The following is a 16,685-nucleotide window of genomic DNA, read 5'->3' as shown; positions in this document are numbered from 1 at the left end:
ACGAGAGTCTTGTTATCCTTGGAGAGTTCTCTTTGTTTTTTATACTGATGGATATTTTGCTTTCTGGGCCTATCTCTGATCTTCCTTTATGAAGAAGACACCTTCAAAAATGAGGAATTCCCCTAGAAAGGGAAAATGCTATGGCTCTAGCCACAACAGCATGGCATTTGTCTTGCAACCCATTTCTATGGTCCTGAAGGACAGAGTCAGCTGCTTTATGCTATTAATTTTTTTTTCCTTAAATGTGCCCTTCATTGCATTATACTTTCTCTTCTATTATATTTCTCTTTCCATCACTTGCAAATTCACTATTTAGGTCCTACCTTTGACCTGTCAAAGCTCTAGTGAGATCAAAGCAGGTTTGGGGGTTTTTTTTTAATTACTTTGTTCTTTCACAGTTGGTGCGAACCATTCACAGCTGACAGGTCATGTGTGTAAAGAGTAAAAGTAAATATTATTTCAGATAGCAAAGGTCAAAGTGTTATATATGTTTGTCTTTTTTTTTTTTTTTAATATTAACTGTGCTGATAAGATAAGCTAATAAAAGACCATTTAAAAATCAATACTGTTAGCTTTGCCTCACATCTCTGCCCGTTGTGTGGCCCCAGGTGTGCACTTTTTGTGCAGAGCACGAGGTGCAGAGTGCTTCTACATGTCAAGCTATATCTGGAGAGCTCAGCCCTATCAGTTAAAATAGATATGTAGCTGAAAACTTAAACACAATTAGGATGGCTCTGCAGGCAGCTCCACCTTCTCAGAGTGCCTCATCCTGCTGCCTGCGAGCAGCTGGCAGAGTGTCAGTGCAGCTCTGCAGCTCTTCCTCACTCCAAGCAGTATTTCAGTGCTTTTATTTGCTACTTCCTGTTTTCTTCATCTATGGTTTTAACAGCCTTTTCACCTGGACAGTGCTGTTCTAGCTGTTCAAACTCTTCCATCCTTTGGAAGGTGCATTTTTCTTTGCCTGACTCTGCTCTGACTGTGCTGGCTGGGCTGGATGCTTGTTGGCTCCAGGGTGGTTTTGTTGGCCAAGACCCTGACCTAGATTTTGTCGTGTTTTCCCTAACTTTGCTACCCAGATACCTTGACTTCTGTGACATTTCTCAAGGCCTAAGTGTATCTTAAACCCTTTCTCTAAGCTCTCATTTTCTTTAATTAAGGTCATTCAGTGCCTGTTGTCAACAATTTAGAGTTCTGTATAAAAATGTGTCCTCTTTGATCTGATCTTTTTTCCTCCTGTGCATCTTAAGGAGATTTTTGTTGCTTAATTTTTATTTGACCTGGGTGTAATACTCAGGTTTTCCTGCCGTGCTGTAGCTGTAGATGTTTGCCTTGGTAGTCAGGACTTGTGCTCGAGGTGAAATCCCTTTGGGAGTCAATGCTGAGATGAGAACTCCAATCTCTGGCACATCCCCTGGGTGATGTAGGGTCAGGCTGCACAGATCCTGGTTACCAGCTCCCTCTAGAGAGAGCAAGGAAGAAGAGTTGCCTTTCCAGGTACTCTGCTCTTGCTGCCTCATGTTCACAGGTGTCTTGCTCTCTTTCACCAGCATTTTGCTTCTGAAGAGGCTGGAGCTGTGTCTGGGATGGAATTTGGAGCTTTGCTTCTTCCTTCCTGGTCAGAGCTTTGATCTGCTTTGATCTGAGAAGTGAGCACAGGGCACCAGCTGCCTCGGGACAAGAGTCATTTCCACAGGGCAGCGAGGGGAGGACTCCTCCACTGGTGGCAAACTGGCATGGGTCCTACAAATCAGAACTGTTTGCACATCTGCCCTGGAGAAAACCCTGCCAAAACAGTTGTGGGGTGATTGAGATCATTTCTGTGCCGTTAAGGAGTGAGGCACTTTGCAGGGAATGAAGGACCTCTGTGTTTCCTGGAGGAGCTGGGTGTGTGCAGGTCAAAGCCAGCTGGCCAGAGCTGCTTCCTCCTGCTTCTGTCCAGTGCTTGTGTCCTGGGGTTTTCCTTCTAGACCCGAAGAGTTTGCTGTATGCTTGTTCTAAGATTATTCTCTTCCTTTCCAAAGGACTTTTGTTCACACATCATCAGAGTTGACTGCTGTTATTCCATCTTCTTATTGGAAAGTTGAACATTTTTCTTGTCATTTCTCATGGGTTTTTTCCTCAGTTTTGTTAAAAGCCTTGCAGAAAGACACAGCCAGTTGTATTTCCACTGTCTGAGCTCTTGAGAGTGTCCAGTGAATTCAGGTTTTGTATTCTTGGCCTTAAATAAGTTGTAGAGGAGGCAGTTCCTTCTTCAGTTTACTTGACATGAATTATTTTGGCTTCTTGCAGCAACTTACTGATGATTTATTTTTCCCTCAGTCCTCTTTCCACTTTTCAAGAGCTGCCAGTGTCTTGGGGTTTATGTAGAGGTCACACACACTTTTCCTGCCAGATGTAACTTTACTTTTGATGTTCTTTTCTGTCAGTGACAGTCACTCTGAGATTTTTTGAATCTTCTGCTAGAAGAGGCTTTTCTTGCAGTGAAAAGACACCCTTGAATAATGTGGACTTCTATGGTTAAATCTTCTCACAAGACTGGATAAGAAAGCACAGATGCACCACAAACAGATTGGTGGCTCTTTCTCTTTTGCTGGGTTTGTTCTCCTGTCACCCACCACGGTGTTCCCATCCACACTTACAGGTCCCAGGTCTTCAGGGTGCCCCTGAGAACCTCCTGGAGCCCTGAGGCAGCCCCACAAATCCATCAGCACAGGCACCTTGCATGAGTGAGCTCCTGGCATGCAAGTGCTTCCCCAGCCAAAGGAAGGGAGAGGAGGGGGGAGACAAAGAGAACCCCCAGAGCAGTTGGCTCCCAGCAGCACCCATCCTACAACAGCAAACCATCTTCATCTCGCTTCCAGGGTTTGCTCTGGGGGTGCCGTGGGTGAACAGGGGTGTCCTTGGTCATGGAGCCCTTTCTCAGTGAGCTTCAGGTGTGAGCAAACACCAGCAGTCTCTGCCTCCTTGGGACCGCTCTGGCTTGGTCTCCTGCCTCTCTTCTCCTTGTCATCCCTTTTGCTGGAACTTGACCTTTCTTTTTGTTTTCTTGCAGGTACCTGAAGAAAATATAAATGGTGTGGTCAATGCACTCCAAGTCAGTCAAGCTGAAAAGCATTAGAAATCTTCTGAGCTGGTTCCAGATGCTTTTTATTATTCGAATAATAATAATTACTATTATTATTATTATTATTATTCTTTTTTTCTCACAGTATTTCTTGAAAAATCTGATTACAGAGAGTGACATGAAAAGAGACTGTGGAAAGTTGAGCAGAAACAGCTCCAATAAGCCTTTGTTTTAATTATTATTATTATTATTATTGTTATTATTATTATTATTATTGTTATTTTATTAAATTTATGAATGAGGGGCAGGAGGAAGAGGAGTTGATATGGTTTCCTGATGTTCAGCTCGGAGGTGAAGCGTGCCCTGGCTGTGCTGTCAGTGTGCAAGGAGCTGCCTGGGCACACCTGCTGGCAGCAGGGATGGCCGTGGGCATGCTGCCGAGGGCAGGGGATGGGCCAGGAGCAGATGGACAGGCTGAGAGAGGCCTAAAGCAGAACCAGAATGAAACACGGAATTCACCAGAGGAGACGTCGCGTAGTGCTGCCTCGTCTCCTCACCTCACGCTCCTGAGCACTGTCCATCATTGCCTGTGTGGAGATAGGATGCAGAGGGTTCTGCTTCCCCTGACAGAGCAGCTTGGTGTTGGAAAAGGGGAAAATACCCAATTGTTTGACATTTCCTCTTTTTCTTTCTCCCTGCAGTCAAAGCCTGGGCAGGGGCAGCTCAGCTCTGGCCAGCTCCTGGCCTGTGGTGTCACCCAGACTTGTGTCTGCATTGAATCTTGCCTGGTTTGGGTCAGTTTTTTTCCAGTCACCTTCTCACTGCTCCCAGTGTTCTCCTGCCACATCTCCTGCTCCAGGACAACTGTTGTCCCCTTATCCCACATCAGAGCCTTCTTGTTCCCCAGGGCCAGCAAGAGGAGGAAGGCCTCTCGTGTCCCCTCAGGCTTTTTCCCATCCAGTGTGCACACCTGGGGAAACAAAGGATTGCCCAGGGTCTCTGGGTAGCTGCTCTTGCACATCCCAGGCCACCTTGGCCAAGAGCCACAGCAGGTTGTCCTTGCCAGGGCAGGAGGGTGCCTGAGTCTTGTGGGGACCTTCCTGTGTTTTTTCATCAGCTCCTTCATCACACAGGTGGAAATTGCTGCTGACTGGGGAAAGTAGAACGGTGCTGCAAATGCCTGAAACCTGCTAGGACGTGGTCCTGTCACGGGAGGATGATGGGGTTTGTCCCACAGGACAGCAGCAGTGCGTTTTCTTCTGGCTTGTACCACAGCTGGGGCCCAGCAGGAGCCAGGCATCGAGGCCCACGGTGGCACCAGTGTCCAGGCTGTGCCCGTGGCCAGTGCCAGCGCTGTGGAGAGCAGCAGAGACAGTGCTGGGACAGAAGTGTTACCCAGGACGTGGGTGCCAGCCCCCTGCCCCACGTGTGACCGTGCAGCAAGGGGTGCTGAGAGGAGAAGCTGTCTGCAGAGGACCTTGCTTTTGTGATGACCAGCCCCAGCATATCTTGCACTTCTAAATTTCTTCCACTTCAGTCTTGACAGAAAGAAATTGCAGATCTTGCCGTTTTCCCGAGGGCTTTCCAGCCGTGCTTCAGAGACAGCTTCTGGCAGGATTTTCCTGAGGCTGTGCCGTACAGCTGTGAGCCAGGGCTTTGCATTAATTTGGAGGCAGTGGGCATGGTTTGTACTGGTGTGTAGGACATGCAAACACACCCACAGCTCGTTGATTTGTTCTGTATTCACAGGACTGGAGGGCTCAAAAGTTACGGTTTCTCATGCTGCTGGATTCAAACACTGAGTTTCAAATCTGATTTTTCACCAGTGGTTATGTGGCATCTAGACAAGGAGTCAGGGCATCCATGGGGAAAAGCATGGATGACTTTTCTTTGGTTGGCCCTACTGGAGCTAAAGCATCTCTGCTGAGGACCCCTGAGGCACGTTCAGTGCTTTTCCAAGCAGGATGTTTTGCTGTTCGTGGTTTACATGCTGGACATGGCTGGACATGGATTTTCAGAATTGTCCCATGATAGATTTATATTCACTCCAGATTTCTGGACTCAAGGTTTATTCTAGATGCGGCACCGTGCATCTCTGGATGTTTGTTTGGAAAGATGCTTTGGTCTCCTGCCCAAGGACACGGGCACAGGCTGCACAGTGCAGTGTTGGAAGCATTCTGGGATGTTTGCTGGGACTCTGCCCGGTGTTGTGGGCACTGAGCTGGGCTGGAGTGGGCAGCAAGGCCAGTGGTGGCTTTTCACCCCAGCTGTTGCCAGAGGTTACTCCTTGGGACGGCAGATTGGCAGCGTGGTTGAGTTTCTGTACAGCTCCTGAGTTGGCAGCCAAGGTTTCTGCTCAGCTGAGTTTTCTCTGTGTGTGTGGATGGTGCCACCAGGACAGAGTCACCAGGACAGGGGCTTCTTTTTGCTCTGGGGTTTTGCCAACCTTTGGGAAATGCTGGTTCCAGCATCAGAGAGTGCCAGGTGTTGCTGTGCATGTGCCAGTGCTGCCTCCAAAGGTCTTCAACATGGATAGGATGGAATTAACTTGAAACAAGCAACAACTTTACTGAGCCTTAAATGAAAGCAGAAAAAAAAAAAAACGGTTTTAATTTTCTATCATTGCACTCAGGCTGTTTTAGAGGCTGATTTTTGTAATTTTTTTTTTTTTTCCCCCGAGGGAATCAGCCTTATATTTGTGGAATCTGTAGAAAGCTTTGTGGTATTTGGAACCTTCCAAAGGAAGGTTGATGTCCCAACGTGGGAAAGTTGGCCTGAAAAATTCACAGGATATAAAATGCCATTGCCACCATCCTTGGCTTCACCTTTTTATTTCCTTTCCCTTTAGTATTCCCTTCATTTTTTTTTCTGGTGGGAACTGAGGTACTCCAAATGTGGCCAGAATTGGTGGAACCTTGTCTCTGCACCCAGCCTGAAGGCAGGATCAATGCAGGATTGCACATGTGCTGCATGTGGGACCTGTGCTGCAGGAAGGGCTCTGTAGGGGTTCGTTAAATATTTTCATAGTAATAATAACACCACCACACCATTAACACCACAGTGCTCAGTGAACCCAAAGTTCTCTTAAAGCTGCTCCACAGCTCCTGCTCTCTCAGCACCCAGCCTTTGGCGTGGGGGAAAAGTTGAAGAGTTTTTTCTTTTTTTTTAAATGCCTTATGATAACACATCTGAGCATCCCTGACATTGTGCTGTTCAGTAGTGTGTGGATAAAGGAGGAGCATGTCTCAGTGGGACACCCTTGGGTGCCTGGATTTCCTGCAGCTGCCAGTGCTCAGCTCTCGGGGCAGTTTCATGGCTGCTGCTGCTGAGGGATTGCCTCAGTGCTGCAGGCCTCTCCCCACGCCCTCTCTGCTCTCCTTGCACAAAAATTCACCAAACAGCAAAATGCAGAAGTGTTTCTGGCCCTGCAGACGGGAGGAGAGCATGGCCCTCATGCACCCTCTGTCTTTCTGCAAAGCCTTTATTTTCTTAGAAGCCTCAACCTTTCCAAGTTGTGTGTTATTAAACAGGGTTTTGTCTTCCTCCCTCAACCCAATTAGAATTTGACTGCAAATTCCTTTCTACTGAGCAAGTGTGTGCGTAAATAGACATCTCAAATGTTTCCATAGAAATCCATAGTGTGTCTCTGCATTGCACACCTATAAATGCCTGTGTTTGTAGGGTTGTATCCTGCACGTGGTGTGGGCCCTCAGGCAATATAAGTTCCCAAATATACCCAGTGTGAGTGTGTGTGTATACTCTGGGCACACATTCCTGTGTGTATCTGTGTCGTGTATCTCTATACACACATTTATTCACCCTATATTTTTAATTCAGGTAATGGGCAATATGAGTATTAGTTCCACTCTTGCTTTTTCTCTACATGTGTTTAGTGAAGAGCAGCAGTGGAGTTGACCTGAAGCAAAGCCGGGGCTCCTCTGCTTGCTGGGAGCAGCATTGGATTTCTCTCCCTGCTTCTGAAAATTCTGTTCTTTCCAGTTTGGTGCCTCAAGCACAGAGACTGTAGGAAATTCACTCCTTTTTATTTCTCTGTATTTTAATTGCTGCCCTAAACTGCCTCAGCCTGTGAGTAGGGCTGCTCTGTTGGCACAGTGCTGGGGTTCCTGGTGGGGCTCCAGCTCCTGCAGGCACAGAGCCTGGTGCCAGTGCTGCCTTCCCCAGGCAAGGCAGGAGCTCCTCCAGCTTTCCTGCAGCGTGGCCTGGGCTGGGCACCAGCATTCCCTCTGAGCTGGTTCCTGGTGGCCCTGCCCAGTGTCTCTGGGGGCAGGTTCAAGATTTCCTGGTGGATGTGTCTGCACAGCGCTCAGCAGGCAGTGGCACCCACGGCTAGTGCAGGGCTCTGCTGTTTGTTGGAGAATTCACATCTGTTGGCCTGTGAGGAGCTGAAATCAGTGGTTTATTTGTAAATAGATGGAAGTGTTGGAGGGTCTTTTCCTGTTCAAAGCAGAAGAGGCTGCTTGAACCCAATCAGTGGAATTGTGTGTTCTTTGCATCTCACCACTGGAGATCTCTGCTGACCAGAATGCTGTTAGGGTCCATGTAGGGAAACATCCCATTTTCCTGTTTCAGTTACACTTCACTAAAGGGGGTGTAGGGGGTCGGGTGCTGCCTTGCCACTGACCTGGCACTTGGAAGTTGCTGATTTTTCAGGCTGCTCCCCAAATGCACCCTTGCACAGGTTTGTGCAGCCTTTGGTTTCTTTCCAGGCATTGAAGTCAGTTTGGAGTTTCTGCAGTGCTGTGCTTTAGATGGCATGTGTCAGCCTCTCACATGGGGAGGCCTTAGTGGAAATCATTTGGTTTTGCTGCAGCATAGAGATGGTGGCACCTGCAGGTGGGTGACATAAGTATTAAAACTCACTTAATGACAATGCCATTTACAAAGCCTACTCATCATAGTGCTGTTTCGAAATGTGCTTCAAACTCCAAGTTCCCAGTTACGATTCCCAGGGCACAGAGATGGTCAGAGATGAATCAATCCTCTCACAAAAAGCTTGTCGGTGTCAGGTTCTGCTTTGGGGTAGCACATGACACTGAGTAGGGATTTACCTTTTAAGAGGTGCTGTGCAGAGTTGGGTGTGGCGACTTTTGGGGTTGGCTGGGAGTTCCTGATGGCTCTAGCCAGTCAAAGCATCCAACAGAAGTGTGTCGGGTTTTATTTTTCTGAAGCACGATGTTTTGTCCTGCCGGCACTGGGAGGAAATAAGCAGTGCAGCGTAAGAGAGTGCGTGGCAGAGGAGGTTGCTCAGGCTCCAGTGTAGCTCCCTGAGCATCCAGTTGTTTCCCTGGTGCTCTTGATGCTTTCAGGAATGTGTAGACCCCTGAGAGAGGCAAGGCAGGGAGCAGCTCTGCTCAGAGCTCTGCCATTGCTCTGCATTTGCAGGATTTGCTGCCTCCAGGCATGAGCTCCTGACACATTCCCCCACCACCTGCCCCACAGGTCTCACAGTGGGTCTGTGAGATGAGGATTTATTAGTGTGACTGACATCCTGTGAAGGCTGGGAAGCTGCCTGGGACATTAAAGGCTGAATTGTGTGTGCTTGATCAGAGCCTGGCTCTGAGAAGCAGTTTTCCATCTTAGCTTTGATATACAAAGCTTGAATTCTTTTTTCTTCCAGAGGAGCCCCGTCCCTGGTGTGAGCTGATGTTGCTGTGACTGCCTGGCTGCAGAAGGGCCAGGCCTTCAGGCCATGCTGACCTGACCCAGGCCCCTCCAGAAGGCATCCAGGTCTCACTTGACATTGTCCCACACATCCATAACTGCGGCAGTGCAGGTTCTTCAGAGATCTCTTAGTGACAGGCGTGGGAAAGGCAGGGAAAAACAGGGACAGGTGGAGTGCTGAATGATGCAGAAGAATTAATGTGTTCATTTTTAGTTGCGCACATATGGACATATCAAAGTTCTGCTTGTTGTCAACACCAAAGTATTTTCCTCCTCCTTTTTGATTGAAACAGATCACCTCGCCCTGCCCAGCCTCCATGCTGAGCCCAGTGTCCCAGAGGATGCATTTGTCCCAGTCACACCAAAGGTGGGTAGCATGACCCCTCCAAATCCCCTTAAAATACCTTTTGATGTTCAGCCTCTCCATTGGGGAAGGCTCCCAAGGATCACCACGTGTTTGGATGTAATGGTAAGATCAGGTACTGTGGCCAGAGGGGCTCCTGCCATCCTCGTGGTTTTCCACATCCATACACCCACACAACTGTTCAAGAGCACCAGGTCACGCAAACTCCTTAATTTAGAGGTCAGCAATGTGATCAGGAGGTGCTGGGTCCTGCACTGGCACAGTCAGTGCTCACTGAGTGCAAGTGTTCCTCTCAGCACTGGATAATTGGTATTTTCTGTTAATGAAAAGGGAGAAATTCTTTGTTTGGCCTCAGGGTGAGCATTGCTGCTAATTCCTGAAAGAAGGTGTCCCCCAGCAACATTCAGTTACGGATGAGAAGTCATTTTCTGATGAGGATTTCTTCTCCCTCTGTTACTTTGATGACTGTTGTGGACATCTCCAGCTTAAGGCATCTCACTTACCTGTTCCAGTCCTGCCTGCAAACATTGGATTGGATTAAACGTTTTATTATCTGCAGGAGAGTAAAACCCAGTAATCCTTTGCCAAACAGTATTTACACGTTGTAGCATGCACTGAGGTGTGTTTACATTGGCTGAAATGTGCAAACCTGCCTCCAGATTTCCATACCTTCTCCCCATGAGCGCGTCTGTCTGTCCTGTCTGTCTGTACCCTGCCATATGTCAGGGGCCAGCAATATCTCTCAGGCATCCTGGCAGCACTGAACCGGTACAGAAACCGTCTGCACATCCTCAGCAAGGCTGTGGGACCTTCCCAGCTTCCCTGGAAGGGAAACACTTGACTGTGAAGATAATCTTGAGTTACTCTGCTGTCCTTGGCCTCCTTTATTTAATCCTTATGAAGCACAGCTGGGTTGAGCTACCAGCTCCGGTTAGCAAAGGTGAAGGAAAGAAAGGGGTTCTGCAGTGTGAGACGTGCACTGGATGCTGATCAGCAAATCCTGGCTGCAGCAGCAATAGCCTCTGCAGATGCTCTGGTGAGCACAGAGCAACGCACAGCCCCTGTTGTATGAAGGGGAAATGGATGAAGTGCGTGTCAAAGTATATTCTCATTTTAGGGTATGAATTTTAGGGTTCTGTACCTTTTTTGGAACACACATAAGCCAAGATCTTTTCTTGGTCTCTCTAGACAGCATTGGTCATTTTAGGTTCAAAGCCTGGGAATGAATGTTACCTTGTTATTGCAGATTATGTGAACAGCTTCCCCCTGCTCTATAATTCTCTTGCAGCCGTGACCTTTCTTCTGCACGCTCTGAGTTTGTGGAGGGCCTGGCCACAAGGGAACACAAACCCCTGGCATCTCCTCCCAGCTGAGAGTGCCTAAGTTTTGTGGCCAAGGTGAAGGGAGTGGCAGAGGAATGGCAGCCACACACCTCCCTGCCTGCACAGCTCCAGTACGGCCACAGCCAGCCCAGCTCAGCACTGTCCCAGCTGTGTGGAGCAGGAGAGTTGCAAAACAGCTGGGTAATGCCCTGGGCTCCCTTGGGGTTTCGTTTCCATCCCTTTTTAGCTTTCTGAAAAATTCTATAAATGAACTGTGGGTGGATTTTGGAGCAGACATGGACAGAGATGCCCATCAGGCATCGGGCAGGATTGGAATTTTGAAATATGTTTGAGAGCAGAGCAGGAATATGTCATTCCCCCTCTGTGCAGCTCTGTCCTCTGCCTGTACCATAGGAGAGCTGACCCGGTGCCATGTCCCTCTCTGTCCCTCTCCAGTGGTTTTGCCAGGGTCCTAAAAGATGATGCCAAAAATAGGGCTCCTTTCATCCTTCATTTTGGGGGGCTGGTTGCTTCTTCCCTCCTTGCGTGCCTGTGGCAGAGGGCAGTGTCTGTTGCACAGCACCTATGGGAAGATGCCATAGGAGGCTGCTGTTTAGACTCTCCTTGCTCTGGCTGGCTTTCTGCTTCTATTTCAGCATCCAGAGGATTTAAACCAATTTCTGCAATTACAGTAATAAGCTTGAGGATTCCTACTCTTTTGTAACTTGAATAACATTTTACAGGTACCCGATTTCCTGGTCCTTAGGGAATGCTGCTTGAAGCACCCACTTGCCAGGTGGGGTGCTGTGAGCATTACTGCTCTTTTGGGCCATAAAAGAGGAGTTCAGCCCCATTTGCCAGATGAAATGCTGAAGCAGCCCCAGGCTCAGACTAGCAGAAGATGCTGCTCTGGGCCAGGTCACAGGGAGAGACAGCCCCACTAAACAGGGCTCCCTCATTCTCCGTGTCCTTGCTCCCCACAGTGTCATTCCTTCAGCTGGAAGGGAATACAAAGGGAATTTCCTTTCTGCTGAAGAAAAGCAAGTCTCCTCTGTGTTTTTGTGGCCAGTGGCAAAAGCAAGAGTGTTTGCCATGTGGGACACTGAAGGAAGGAGCCAGGGGTTCCTATACATAGAGCTGAGGAGACAAAATTCTGCAGCCTTTGTTGTAGCTGTTTCTTGCAATTATTTCTAATGCCAGCCTTGGATGGGGTTGAATTTTTGAGATCACTGACATTACCTAAAGAACTGATGGTGCTCTTACAGCTGTGGGAGCTGCAGCCCTGGCAGCATTGCCTCCAGGCAGGCACAGAGTGCAGGACCCTTCCCAGCACGGCCCAGCCCTGGTGGGATGTTCCCCTATAGACAGGCGATTGAACCAGGCCTGCTCTTGAAGAAATCCCTGAGTGTTAACATTTCCTTCCTGGGAGCAAACCTCTCTTTTTTTTCTGGTGGTGTGTTAGTTGGTTGGTGCTGATGCTGGAGGTTCAGAGTACAAAGAAGGTGGCTCTGCAGGAAGAGGAGCACCCCATTTCTCCTTCAACCACTAGGAACTGTGTGGTCCAACTCAATGACCTCAGCTATTTTTTTCATTGTCTCAAAATTAAAAGTGAGTCACACCCTCATTCTCCCCCAAACCCCACCAACCAGGATCCCTGCCAGTCCCATGTGTCCGTGCTTCCTTCCTCCATGTTTTTATTTGTTCTCCAGTTGTGAACTGCTCCAGTGATACCATGGCAGAAAATCAGCATCTCAGGGTGGTCTTTTCTGGGTGGTTCTGGTTGTGCTGGATCCAGGGCTGCCCTTGCCTCTCACCCAAAAATCCTCCTGCACTGCTGCTAAAAATAATCCTGCCAATGCAGTGGCTGTTGATAGTAGGAGTGTGAGAAGGGCATCCAAGTGCCATTAGTGCCCAGGTGAATGCCTGGAAATGCACAGGGTAGTGACTCTACCCTGCCTCTTACCAGCCCAGGACTGTGGTGTCACAGCCAGCAGGGTTGTGTCCCCTGTCCCTGCTGGCTGTGGCTGGGCAATCTGTTATCCCTCCCCTGTGTGTGGGCTCCAAGCTTGGCTTTGGGGCTTGTGAGACATGAAGTAGAGGAGCAGGGTGTTTATTTTAGCAGTGGCAGCCACATTTTCTGCCAGTGCATCCTCCTCCCCACGGCCTCTGCAGCAGCCCGGAGTGGCAGTGACAGAGAGGGGACACTTGTTCTGCTGACCCAAGCACTAGGACAACCATGGCTCTGGAGACAGACAGTAACTTACAGTAGGATGCAGCTTCAGAAGCTCTGTTTCAGTCTTTGGAAGAGCCTGTCTCATTCCCTTACTGTTAACTCCTTACCTAACCCACTCTTGCGTTTCATTAGAATTAGGGGGGGGTGATCACCTCAATTTGTTTGACATGTTCACCTGCTCCCAGCACAGAACCATGCCAGCACGTCCTACTGATCTTTTTCTCCCCTCTGTATGGACTCCAAAGGAGGCCAGATTCCCACCACAGACCTACACAACACTAACCCAAATTTCTGGAACTGCCAGGAGAGCAGAGATGCTCCTGGTGCAGAAGCCACCCAGCTTGGATCAGTGTTTGTCTCTCTTCCCTGGCCTCTTAGAACAGCTGTGCTGGGCAGCCTGGGGAGGAAACACAAATCTTATTTAGTAAGTTATTTATGTGTCATTTGCTCTGTAAGTGAAATACCATTTTTGGCCTCAGACACACACCAAACAGGCTGAAGTGGGGCTGGGAACCCCAAACTCTTGCAGCCTCTCCTCCCTGCTCACCTCTCAGAAACCCCTTGCAGCTTTTCATTGGGGAGGGTAGAAAAAATGTGTATTTATTTCCCTTTAATTATCAGATCTGATGCAAACAGACAGGGTCTGGGAATCCTCCCCCTGCAGGGGCCTTTGGTACAGCTCCTGCTCTGGGCTGCAGCCATGGAAAGGCCGCTTGCACCTGCCATGTGGGCAGTGCCCACGGGCTCAGTGGGGCACGTGTGGGTGGGCAGTTCCTGCAAGCTTGGGGGTACAAGGCACAGGGGAGCCTGAATGCATCAGCTGCCTTCATGACCTCTGCATGAGGCAGGATGTTGAAGCACCAGGCACATGGAGTGGTGGCAGCAGCTTGGGATCATGCACTGGACATTGTGTGGAGATGAGAAGTGGCTGCTTTGCTTTCCCAGCAAGTGCACACGCTGCTTTTCTTTGCTGGTCTTATGCTGAAAAGCTGAGATTTATGTACTGTATGAAAAAAAAAAAAAAACAAAACAGAAAAAAAGAAAAAATCCTAATGTTCCAAAATAAATGACAGTATATTTTGTACTTTGTAAAGTAATTAAACCGAAAAAGAATAAAAAGTAAAACTTATGCTGTCTGCTTTTGTACTGATCAAACTGATGAAAATAAAGCAGAGCTTGGCATTGTCTGCAAGATGTAACCCTCATTTCTTTCACCTACAGCCATGTTGGGTGTCCCTCACACAATTTATGAAGGCCAGCAGACATCCCTGAGGCTCTCTGGTGTCCAGGTCCTGTCACCAACTGTTCTGTGCCCCTACAGGTGAAACCCACCACCATCTCCATCCTCCAGCTGTTTTCTGGAAACCACCAAACCTGTCCCATCCTTTTCCCTTAAAATAAGAGATCAGTGGGATGCTGCTGGTGTTATTTGCCAGATGTAGTTTTACCTGCAAGATGCCCAGGAGTCTGGACATCCCCTGAGATCCTGGCAGGGCACCCCAGCAGTGGCAGGGGAGCAAACTCGGCCTCCTCATGGACTATTTAGGGCAGTCACTGTGGGTCCTGAGTCTCAGTCAGCAGTGTGGTTGCACAGCACCACTGTCACATGGTCTGCAAGAAAAAGCTGAACAACCTGTCTGAAGTGTTCAAAAAAACTGTGAAATCAGACTATCATCATGCTATTACAGTTTTAAGCATTTATAGTGGATGTTGAAAGGGAAGCAGCTCACCTACATAAGCTGTAGTCAAGAAAAGCATCTCCTTTTTAGTGTAGTGTAATCCACTGTTCACTCTCATGATCAAGTGTTAAAACATTCATGTAAGAAATTACTGTTAATATGGAGTGCAGCCTTAATGCAGAGCACTGCCTCAAGGGTTTAATCCAGTAAAACAAAAACCCAAATAAATCAACACAGACACTGCCACACAATCTCAGCACTGCCTCCAACTCCCCACAAAAGCACATGGCATCTTGAGGGAAATGACAGGACTGAGGCTGTTACACTGGTTTCCAGACCCCAAAGACACTGATGCCTTTCCACACCAGTATTTTCTTGCCTGACCTGCCCAGGCTCACACCTTTGAGCAGGAGGTGCTGGGGCACTGGAGGGAGATGGGGGGAGATTCCTTGAAAAAATGCCACAAAAATAATTTTTATGAGTTATGATGAAGCACAGTGAAGTAATATTGTTTCAGGAGTATTTTGAATGCTGGAGGTTAGTTATGAGCTCTCTGACTCATCTGTTTTTTTAGGGATCCTGTAGAGAAAAGTCTGTTGTGACACAGCATGTGCCTAAGAATCTTTGTCTTACAGGTGTTCACGTGTTTTATCCCCCGTGGGGCAGCCTGCTGACAGATGAGACCAGCCTTGCTGTGTGGGGGCTGCAGGGCAGCCCAGGGGCCGTGCTGGACTCAACTCTCCAGCAGGGAATTGCCAGGAGCCCTGGGGATGATGGGGTGTGGAGGCCTGAACTTGTGAAGGTCTGAACTTGTGCAGGTCCACTTGGGCCTGAAGCTCTCACCCATCCTCCCTGCAGCTCCTCCAGTCCCCAGCTGCTGTGGTGACCCTGTTCAGCTGCTGCGGTGCTTGGAGCTGGCTGTGCACAGGGCTCTGCACCAGGGAACTGTCCTGAAGCCCTTCTGGGCTATTTTAAGCCAAACGCACCAGCACAGTGCTGATCTGAGGGCAAATCACTTGTGTAATCAATGCCAATCAAGTAGGTTATTCTAGTTCTAATTTGAGCTGCTCCCCATGTGCACCCTTGGCCCATACACTCCCTCACTGCAGGTATATTTAGGGATGCTGATATATTTTGGGCTGTCTACTGTGCCATACTTTGAAGGACAAAATGCTGCAAAGTTGCTTTGCAGTTCCCAATGGCAGTGACCTGAAGCTACCCCAGCACAGCTGGGCTCCTGTATGGCCCTGATCCTGGTTGGATCTGCCCTCAACAGACAAGGGCTGTGGTGGGAGGAGGGTATTTTCATTTTCTGAGCCAAGAGCGAGCCCACCAGCTACAGCAGGAGCAGCTCTCAAAGTACTGTATTTTAGAAAGGGGAAAAACTGCTGCAACAGCAGCAGCCAAAAGAAAGGAGTAAAAATCTGTGACAGACACCCACGTAGATACAAAGGTCAGCAGAGGAGATGAAGGAAGTAGAAAAGTCAGGAGCAGGGCTGAGCCTGGGAAAAAGGGAGAGGTGTGGGAAAGGCACTGTTAGACTTCTCTTTAGACAAAATAATTCCTCATTTCCCTGCTCTGTTTCACTGGCAATGAAATAATTTCCCCAACGCTGAGTTTGCTGTGCCCATGATGGTAACAGGTCCCCTGTCCTTGTTCCAACCCACATGTTCTCCTTCAGATTCTCTCTCCCTGTCCTTTTGATGGGGGAGGGATGACAGAGCAGGTTGCAGGGCACCTGGCTAAGGTCAAAATGCTCCCCACAAATGGCAACCAAAACATGAGTAAGTGCTGGGGCTTGCCAGCCTGTCCTCACTGCCACTAACCTTGTTCCCACCAAGCAACACATCTGAGAATACCCACAACCACTACAGTGAAGGCACAAACACCCCCACTGCATTAAGCCATACAACACTTCTATTTAGGGCTGAAGACCTCACTGGCATCTCATTAACACACAGAATTTGCAATTTGTTGTACGGCAAGAATAATGTACGAGGACTGAGCCCAGCCCTTCTGAGGGCCCAGCCCCAAGGTGCATCTGGAAACAGCTGTGAATGAGAGCAGCTGAGAGCCCAGCACAGAGCAGCCCACCTCAACAGCAACATCCACGAAGGGAATTGTTTGGAACACCTTTCTTACCAGAATTTTTGTGTTTTCCCTGGTTTAATAAGCCTCCTCAAATCGAAAGGTCATACCTACTCCCATGAGGCCAACAAGACATGCTTGGGCACCGAAAGTTGTCCAAGTTGTATTAAATTAAAGCCAACCAAAGGGGAGTTCAGAGCTGTGAAGGTCTGCCAGTTTCAGAGCAGCTTTCTGTTCTGCCTCACCCACCCAG

At 48.6% G+C, this 16,685-nt stretch overlaps 1 protein-coding gene across 3 annotated transcripts in view; it reads left to right on the top strand.

Annotated features, from left to right (window-relative positions):
* CASTOR2 (cytosolic arginine sensor for mTORC1 subunit 2) overlaps window positions 1-13,852 on the top strand; it is a 130,286-nt gene extending 116,434 nt beyond the window's left edge. For all 3 annotated transcript variants that reach the window (XM_040082557.2, XM_040082558.2, XM_058423038.1), the window contains exon 9: window positions 3,053-13,852. In XM_040082557.2, coding sequence (XP_039938491.1) covers window positions 3,053-3,118 — 66 coding nt within the window. In that variant the 3' untranslated portion in view covers window positions 3,119-13,852. The remainder of the gene's footprint in view (window positions 1-3,052) is intronic.
* Window positions 13,853-16,685: the final 2,833 nt, after the last annotated feature.

Source organism: Hirundo rustica, chromosome 19, assembly GCF_015227805.2.
Source record: "Hirundo rustica isolate bHirRus1 chromosome 19, bHirRus1.pri.v3, whole genome shotgun sequence".
Lineage (NCBI taxonomy): Eukaryota > Metazoa > Chordata > Aves > Passeriformes > Hirundinidae > Hirundo > Hirundo rustica.
This window is presented reverse-complemented; position numbering and strand designations above follow the sequence as displayed.